The sequence below is a fragment of the Rhea americana genome, unplaced genomic scaffold (genome assembly GCF_003343005.1).
Source record: "Rhea americana isolate MKP2758 unplaced genomic scaffold, rheAme1 scaffold_41, whole genome shotgun sequence".
Taxonomy (NCBI): Eukaryota; Metazoa; Chordata; class Aves; order Rheiformes; family Rheidae; genus Rhea; species Rhea americana.
This window is the reverse complement of record NW_028186546.1, coordinates 1,235,641-1,245,312: the sequence shown is the minus strand read 5'-3', so window position 1 is coordinate 1,245,312 and position 9,672 is coordinate 1,235,641. Positions and strand designations below refer to the sequence as shown.

Below are 9,672 nucleotides of genomic sequence, written 5' to 3'. Positions count from 1 at the left end.
CCCACAGTCCTGAGACAGTTGGTGGTAAGTCTTGGACCACCTGGTCTCGCTCACGGCTGCTCAGCTCCCACCTGGGAAGCGTTAGGAAGGAAGGGTTGCCCACTTGTTCCCGCCGAGGGCAAGGGGAACCGAAGCTGCTCCTAGGGTGACGGAATGGGTGGTACGCTGAGCGGCGATGTCTGGCTGAGGAGCAGTGGCACACATGCCAGCCCCAAGAGGCAAGAGAAGCAAGGAACCTGAAATGGAGAGGCAGGAGTTCACTGGTTAGGCACTAAGCTAGAGGACACGGCTCTACAGGATGCATTCGTGCCTCTCTGTGGCTTTCAGGGCCTCGTGCATACTGGCGGCGGAGAGTCTCCTGTTGATGTTCCTGTATCTGCAYCTCAGGAGGTTCCAGAAAGTAGTCCTCAAGTCTCGGTTAAAGAAAGCATAAATCAAGGGGTTGATGAGYGAGTTGGTGTATCCCAGCCAGAGCAGAGTCCGCTCTAGTCGCAGAGGCATGCAGCTACATCGGATGCCGCAAATAAAAGGTCGAGCTGTTGACATCAGGAAGAATGGAAACCAGCAAAACGTAAATGCCCCCACAATAATGCCAAGGGTCCTGGCTGCTTTTTGCTCCCTTTTGAAGATGGAAATATTCTTTCGGTCTTGCCGGAGCAGTTTGGAGAGCGTGGCGCACTCCTCCACTGCTTTGGTGCGCTTGGAGCTGTGGTGGCTCCGGCTGGAGGCCTCCAGGCAGTAAACACCCTCCTCTTCGTAGTGCTTGGGGAAGTTCATGAATCGGTGTTTCTCAGCACTGACCTTGGCAGCTTTGTAGATCCGGCTGTACATGACAAGCATGACTGCCATGGGGATGTAGAAGGCAACCCCCGTGGAGTAGACCGTGTACCCAAAGTCCTGGCTGATGAGACAGACTCTTTCCACGGTAACATTCTTGGCCCAGCCAAAAAGGGGGGGAAGTGTAATAGAAGCAGACAGGAGCCAAACAATGAAGACCATTTTGGCCATCAGCTTCCCATTTTGTCTCACGGGGTATGTCAGTGGCCGAGTGATCCCCAGATACCTGGAAAAAAGAAGAGTTTCAAAGCTTATGAGGGTCACAAGGTATGGGTGTTTTGGATTGGTGCTGGGTGATTTTCACTCCTAAGCAGCTATTAGTGCTTCTCCACAGGAGATTTTCAGCCTGGTGAGAGAAAGAAATTCCCCAAATGAGAACTTTCCTGGAGACAAGCAGTTGCAGTGTCATCTGTGAAATGGTATTTCATAGCCCTTCAGCTTCTTGCCTAAATGCCCTGTTTTAACTATTCTCTGAAGCTTTCTTGCAACTACCTCATGCATGACTGATGTGGTCTAACTGCTGAGTGCAGTCTTGGTTCCAGGGGTTTCCATGGGGGRAAAAAAGTGCTTTAAAAACTTATTTTTCCACCAAAACTAGTTTTTTACAGACAAAATGCAACAGCTTCCAGCCGTGGCAGGTAACTCACTCTAGCCTGTTCTCCTCCCAGGAAAAGAGAATGGTGATCTATGAACTCGCACTTGCACCACAATATGTCAGAAGTGACTCCAGATGAAGCAAGTAGACTCATACCACTGCTTAACGGAGTGGGAAGGACAAAGTCATTCTCATATTTGGCCAAGGAAGAGATCACCTTTCAGAAACTCAGGAATGAAATTGAAACCTGCAGCTCAAGTGCMCCTGAGGCAATGTGCAAGGCAGCAGCAATCCACCTTTGGGAAGTGAACATAGCAGACTTGAGGATGAGTCTGGAGAGGTATGGAAAACAAAGCTGCTGATCAGGTGGTGGACYGTGGTGCAAAACTAACAGCTGTTAATTCACACCCCTTTTCAGCCGATTGACTGGATGATTGCGTCTTGATCACTAATGCCCATTTGAAACACCACAGTCAATAGCACAGTTCACTCATTTCTGGCTATTCTGCAAAAATCAGTACAAACCTAAATGTTCCTGCAACATCTACTGGAAATAACCTCTGGAAACCAAGACAGGAGTGAGTGCCAGCTGCAGCAGCTGCCCCTCTACAAGGCCAAAAGCTCCTGAAGCAACTGTGTCCAGCCCTCCACGAGGAATAAAATGAGAGGAACGCCAGCTGGGAGATCCCAAAAGCATGTGGTGACCCATGGGTTCRCAAATCCTGATGGTCAGAGTTATTCCTTCTTATTAGCCTGATTGAAAAGAGCTGGAGACTGCAACAACTGACCATCTCCTGGTCAGACTATGACATGTGATTTCGAAATTTCTCAGTCTTGACTGAGAACATTTATGGGTCTAAAAACTGTGTCAGGTGCTAGTTGGAAAATTGTAATTGTACAGTGATAAATTGGTAGCTGGCCATCGTCAGTCAAAGATCCCACTGAGAACTTCTGCCTCCTAGTCAGTCTCAAACAGTCTAGCAATAACCTCCAGCTGTCACATGGATTATTTTTGGGTTACAGCCTCCTTGATTCAAATACTGCCTGCTGTCAGGAATTTGTAGGCATTTTTAGGCAGGATCAAGTTACCTCTGAATTGTCTTGGATAAACTGGGTCAATCCAGAGGGGAAGTCAGGACAGCATCTATATAGACACTTTTTGCTCGAAGCTTTTTCAAGAAAGAAAAGGCTTTTTTTGCCCAAAGGAAAATTTCTGCGGAGAATTTTTACCTTTATTGAATTATTATTTTATCCAACAATCAGTCTTATTGTAGCTATTAGAAGATTTTTGTTCCCTGATTTTTTTCCTGGTCCAGTTCTTCCCCCAAGTGTGGAAGACAATGAAAATAAATAAAATAAAAACAAACAAACAAACAAAAAACTGTYCTAGCCCTCAAACTCCTAAATAAAGTGAAGCCCAAAGTATTCTCCCTTGAATAATAAATAAAATACATTTGATTTTATTCACTGAATTATACTTTTTAAATTTTCTTTTTCTTCAGCTGGTCCTAGTCGCACACACAAAAGTGAAACAACGCATAGCCACTTGTGCTCCTTGGATATCCAGCAGTGGTACAGGCTGCAAGATGACATTTGKGGAGGTTAAGGCAGCGCAACCTCTCAAGAAGGGACTTTTCAGCCCATCAGCCTATGGGTTCATCACTCCTCTCCCTCACCCTTTCCCAAAACACTTMGATGAATGAGGCAGCAGGGCTGGTTTTGGTGCTGTACTTCCAAAAAGCATCGTCTCCTCCTTACTGCCTGGGCARGTGAGATGCAGTGAAAGATCAGGGTGTGGAGGAATGGGTGGGAGCAATCCCATTCAGCTGACCAGGGTGGAGGGAGGCAGTTGGACGCCCCTCCTGCTATAGGAAATGGCTGCTGTGTCCTCCAGGCTGGGAGACTCACTGGAGTTCACTCCATCTCCAGTACAAAAGATCTTCCCTAAAGATCTTTTGATGGCCTAAAGAGGCCATCTCTGTGACATGGAGCTGGTGTTTGCAGGGCTGGGAGCAGCCGGAGTCCATCTCGTACCAGCCTGTCCTGCATCCTCTAGGGAGGACAGCAGAGGAGAAGGTGTGGAGCTGGGAACCCAGACGCAGACCCCATTCCTCTTTTCTTACACCCACCAATATGTTAATAACCAACAGCATCTGCTTTTTTTGGGGTTGCCTCAAGGTGTTTAGAAAGGGGTTGGAGAGCACAGCTTCTAAAAAACATGACAGTGCCAATCTCCAAGTTCAGCACCCAAAATCACCTCTCTGGTATATCCAGGCCAGGAATTTCTCAAACTAATATATGTTGTGTAATATCCTTTTTTTAATGCTATTATTAGGTTTTCTTTAGAAGCCGATACACTTGGGATTTGCTGAGAACTTCAAGGAATTTATACGCTAGGCGAGCTAAACGCACAGTGACAAGATTTAAAAAGCAGGCAAAGATGACACATTTCATCTGCGGGTGCCTTGTGCAGTTGGTGCTGGAGGAAACGGGGCCGTTTTGAGGTCTCTGCTTATAATGCTGGTGAAAGCGGGAAGACCTCAAAATAGGCCAGTGCTTATAGCAGCGCAGGAGGCTGGATTGCACAGACATGCACAGAAATTCAAATCGAATTTGCCTGCTTTGATTTTGTTGCTGCTGTTGTTATTAATCAAGTTTAGCTGTAATCAGGTAACACAAGTCAGTTCCCAGAATAGCGATTTACCAGCAGTTGGTGTGACACGGCAGGACCCCTCTCGTCACAGAGCTGGTTGTGCAAAACCTTTCCAAAGCGGAACCAAAACCTTTCCAAAGGAAAACCAAAGTGCCCCCCTCTGCTCTCTCCATTTGGCAGCTGAAGAACCAGACGAGACCTGGCTTGTGCGGGTCAACTGGACCTGAAGGAGCCCTGARCTGAGGTCTCCTGGACCCTCCTGCTTTACCACAATCCCATACTTTCCCTGGGCCAAATTTAAGCTGTACACCTGGCTTCTGACACTGTGCTAGCCCCATCCTGCYGGAGGACGGGTCACCTCTAGCTGAAGGTTGTGGAGGGCAGCTGGAGGCTGTGACTGCTGGAAAAAACGTAGCTGGGTTCATTTGCCCATGCCTTAAGCCAGGGATGATGGGAACATCCTGGAGAGCTGTTCAGMTCGCTGGAGATAACTGCATTTCTGTAATAACTAAGGACCTACCTGGCTCGAGGCACGTTCGGATGAAGGACATGGGAAGGGGAATCCAAAAAACAGCTGCTGAGGCTTCGTCCTGCTGGCTCTCGTGGGTTTCCTTTCTACCGGAGATGATGCCAGTCTAGAGCACATCTGTCTGATTCCAGGTAGGAAATGCTTGCAGGGAGAAAGGGAGATCCCAGAGTGGCTGCCTGGGAAACAGCTGGAGATATTTTTCCCCTACTAGGGAAACTTAGAGCCACTGGGGGATTTGGAGTGTGGGGGGGGTGTCTTTTATCACCTGCTTGGTATTTTTACAAACGGTTTCATCAAAAGCTGAATGGCCCAAAGGCTTTTTGTTTGGTTTTGGGYGGTGAAGAATCTACAACATTGGCAGACTTTTATATAAGGCAAATGTGGGCGCGAGATGGACATTTCTAGCATTTTTCTTTTTTGATTTAGAAGAAAATCAATCAATCAAAACCCCTTCAAAAAAGATTATTTCTACCAGCTTCAATCAAGAGGCTTTTAGAAAGTGCTCTGCATTAATAATCAATAATAACAGCCTGCATTTTAACAGTACCTGTCATCTTGGGCAAACCAATCATCTTTTATATATATGCTAAGCAAAGTCTGAGGATACTTGAGCTGTCAATAAAAACACAACCTCATCTTTGGTGGAGACAGGCAGCTGCCTGAAGGTGATGACCAGGTCAGCAGTCGGGACTGGACTAAAAGAAATATTTATATTTCTTTGAACAGACCAAGGAAAGGAAACACTACTGCTGGCCCTCTTCCTTCTTATGGGAGGGGAGGAACAGCTAAAATTGCCACTGGTGGAAAATTTGGTTAAACCCTCAGCTGAGATGCACAGGCAGGTTATGGCTTTCAGAGCATTTCGGGCTCACTATGGACTCTGCCATGCTTTTGCTCTGGCTTTGCAGTCGGCTCTAATTTGCACCAGGCTAGAAGTGGAAATATTTGCTTTTGTATATGCTTCATCGGGGAGAATAGTAGAAAAATCCTGTCCGGAGCGCCCCAGGGCTGGTGGAAAATGGAAATCCAGACATAGTAACATCCAGGAGTGAAGTGATGACCCCAGAGATAACCAAAGGGGAAGAGGGACASGAGGATTAGCCTACACTAGTGATGGCCAGTGAGGGGCTGTTGCACCCTGAGGACATGCCCAGATCAAGGCCAGCAGTGCAGAAGTGGAGCAAGGGACCTCCGRAGATGAGGGGCCTCAAGAGAGGTGTCAGATGGGAACTGGTTCACTGCAAACAGCCGCTCCCACCTCTCCYGGGGTTCGGTCTTCTCCAGACCTCATTTTGCTCAAATTACTACCTTTGCTCCTTTTCCCCACCTCAAAATACTTTTCAGGCAATTCTCCACTTGCTGCTCAACTTCCCAATCAGGTGTTTGGCTTGGTGGGAGATGAAAGGCTGAGAGGAAACGGTGCCCCCGCAGCCTGGTCGGGCTCCCGGTGTGGTATCATCCCTGTGTTAAAGCACTGCAAGATGCCTGCAGCGGAGCAGAGAGGTACTGGGGAGCTGCATGAGATGGGGACATGGGTGATGGCCCCATGGGAGGGATTTTCCCTCCCTGCAAATTGGTGCTGGCAGCACATGTTTAGCCGAGGGGCCTGGAGCTGTCACACTCCTTCACCCCCCCAAAGCCGGCAAAGCTTGTCCTYGGTGACTCGTGTGGAGAAGCTCCCGCAGCTTAATGGGAGGTTACTCGGGAGCAAAAGGCCTCGCTCCTGGTTGTGAGAGCCCCCTTGGCGAGGTGACCAGCCCGTACCACTCTGAGCAGCCTCAAGGCTGCTCCCGCTGCAGCTGGGGATTTCAGACGCGACCCCCTGCCCACCCTACGTGCAGTGACGGCTTCCCCAGTGACCCCCCTGTAGGTGCCCAGCACCAGCCAGGATTTGGCCTCGGCCCAGAGGGAGGAAGCACTTCTTGGGTCCCCAAAGCCACGTGCCCCTTCCTATTTCAGAGGTGAAAGATGAGAAGCCAACACCAACCCTGGCCACCTGCCCCGTGGGGCTCTCAAGGTTCTTGTCTGCTACATCAGTGCTGAAATTGGACTAGGGAGAAGAGATTAAGAAATGGAATAAATTGCAGTAATTTTCATTAAAGGTTTGTCATTTTTGTTTGCATGTCTTGAAGAGCATTTCCTCTTGCTGTGGTAAGGAAAAATGAGAGGAGAGGAGGAGGGAAAATTTTCAGAGCAAAGCCATTCCCATTAACATGTGGGTAGCTGGTACCTCACTGCTTCTCTGCACCTCACCCACCGAGAGGAAACATTCATATATCCCATTCTGGCATTTGAGCTCTTTCCTCTAACAGATGTAGACTTTTCTTCTGTCTGTACTGAATACATCTGATTTTTAGGAAGAGGCTTTTTCTCAAAACCAAGCAAAAAGTCCAGCAGCAGAGCAGGACCCTTCCACGTGGTCTGTGGGTGACTGTTTTCTCACCAGCACCATCGAGCTGATCGGGGCAGGGAGCAGAGGGTGACTTTATCTCTGCACGAGGGCACTTGGCTCTGCTCCAGAGCATTTGTTGCTGCTTATTTTCTTTGGGTTAATGTCAGYTTAGCTGCAGCTGGCTTTTCCCCAAACTTCCTGCTTTTCCACCTGCCCCCCCCCCAAGGTGGGTGGGTGGCTGGGGTGGTCAAGGAGTCACCACGGCTGGGATGGGGCAGTCGGGGGGGCCTCCTGGGTGGCTTTACCTCCTGGTGCCGGGGTCTGACACGCAACACGGACCACCTTGCCCCCTTCATGGAGCTRCTCATCGCAAACCAGCCCAGAGTAAACCCGGATCGACCTCCCGAGAAAGCCAGCGCGCACGTCAGCGCTGGATCCGGCCCACCGGCTCATCAGCACAGTGTCCCTTCTGACGCAGGCAGCTATAATTAGACCCACGGGGGTGCTGACTTGCCCGAGCCTCACCGCCTTGCGAGACGGGCTCAGCCTTTCCCTTCCCTTCGGCCAAGCACGGGGGCTCAAGCCAGCACAACCGTGCTCATGCAGGCTCTGGGCTAAAACAGGATTTTCCGGGATTTAGGATGGAGTGAGGGGGAGGTATTGCCATCCTTAGCTAACGCAGAAGTCCAGGGCTCTGCAGAGCATCGCATGGGACTGGGCTCACCATCTCCCAGTGGCCAGATTTTCAAAGTGCCTGTGGTTTTTTTGTTGTATGTAATAATCGTATGATCAAGCCTCCTCTCACAGAGCTGGGGATGGGCAAAGGTTGGGTGGCAGGTTCATGCTCTAGGCTCTGCTCCTCAAGCCACGGACGAACAATGTGAATCAGCTGCCTGGAGGAGGACTAAAGAAGTAACTTAAGGAAGTTACTCAAGAAAGCAACTTAAGCTCAGCTCCTCCAAAGGTACTGGGGCATCTAGTTTATATAGCCCTCAGCCAGCCTGTTCACCTGCAAAAGACATGCAGCAGTTTTCACTCAACAGGGAAAATCATTCTGGTGGCCCTCAGTCTCCAGCTCTGCCCCTGTGTTTGAGCCCACCTCAACATATGTAGCCGGTGGCTCAGCCTCCCTTACCTGTCCACGCTGATGATGCACAAGGTCATGATGGAGGCGGTGCAACACATAACGTCCATGGCGATAAACACATTGCAAAACACCTTCCCAAAGAGCCATTCGCCTCCCACTAAATCCGTGATGGTCACGAAAGGCATGACAGCGAAGGCCACCGAAAGGTCGGCTGCTGCTAGGGACACTACCAAGTAGTTGGAAGGCTGCCGGAGCTTCTTGACGATGCACACGGAGATGATGACCAGCCCGTTGCCAGCGATGGTCATTAGGATGATGATGGAGAGCACCACTCCAATGACAATCTTCTCCGTGTCCCCATAGAGCAGGATCTCCTCGCCGCAGTCCGTCACGTTGGTGAGGTTGGAGGGCGGCAGCTCTGGCTCAGCTGGGACGGAGGGTTCCTCAGTCATGAATGGATTCGGGAGCGGTTTCCAAGCCGGGTACTGCTGCTCTGCGTTCTCCACAAAGAGAAGATGCTGCTCCAGAAACCGGCTGGGGCTGGCCCTTAGCAACATGCTCTGAGCTTACCGCAGCGGGCACCGGCACCAGTTTTCTCCCAGCAATGACACCTCCAGTGACAAACCAGAACATTTTATCACAAATGAGCTAGGAAAATAAAGTACTCCCCTAACCCTGTCTCTTGCATCCCAAAGCTGCAGCTGGATCTCACGTGCTCAGTGAGAAGCAGCTTCCCAAGTCAGCTCAAAGACGCACAGTTTGCCAGAGGATGCTCGGAGAAAGCTCACCGCCACTTTTAAAGGAGCCTGAGCTGCCCGGTCCATCTGTGGTGGCTGCCTAATTGCCTACGTGCCTTTCCAGGAGGYTGGATAGTGGCAGTCGGTCATAACCGTCCGTATCGTTAGGCGTTGCTGCCAAGCTGTGCTGCTGCTCTTGCACTTCTCTTGTGCCTCTGTGCATTTAAATCACATGCAACTACATGCATACGCCTGTGCATGAATACACGAGTGTCAAGTGATGCTACAGATCAGATCCACAATTACGTGTGTGCACATATCACCAGCTTTATCTTGTGCATGTGTTAAAGCACAAACTTGTAAGGCATAACTGCACATGCACGCATGCATGCGGCACGCCGCTACAACATGCAATGCGTGTGAATGCCCATACACAAGCAAAGCGCTGAGTTACGGCTCGTAGTTTGAACGCATGCATGCTGCTACATTGCATACCACCCCCTCCTCCYCGCCCCCAGGTGCCCACTCACACGTGGGTGAGGGATGGGGCATCGCAGCCCCTGCCTAGAGCCGCCAGCATCGCAGCCCCACGCACGGGTAATACAGCCGGAGAGTTGCTACGGTGCGCCTGTCCCCAGCCCTCATCCCTACGCAGGGGCGGCGCAGCCCCCTGCCCTCGTCACYGGCTGGGAAACTTTGGGGCAGGTCGGGTCTGCAGGGCTCAGCTCAGCCTGCGCAACCTGCATCCGCTGCTTGTGGTTTCCAAGGGAGTTTGGTTCAAAGCGGAGCAYGGGTGCAACCCCCTCCTCTTTGCAACACCTTCACATCCCCCCCCCCTTCCC

At 50.4% G+C, this 9,672-nt stretch overlaps 1 protein-coding gene across 1 annotated transcript; it reads right to left on the bottom strand.

Moving 5' to 3' along the window:
- Positions 1 to 291: 291 nt before the first annotated feature.
- LOC146590375 (5-hydroxytryptamine receptor 7-like) lies at positions 292 to 8,761 on the bottom strand. Its single transcript, XM_085314614.1, has 2 exons — positions 8,142 to 8,761; positions 292 to 1,063 (listed from the first exon to the last, which is right to left on the bottom strand). Exons 1-2 carry the CDS (start codon positions 8,648 to 8,650, stop codon positions 292 to 294), a joined length of 1,281 nt encoding a protein of 426 aa, XP_085170740.1. The 5' UTR covers positions 8,651 to 8,761.
- Between the last annotated feature and the right edge of the window lie 911 nt (positions 8,762 to 9,672).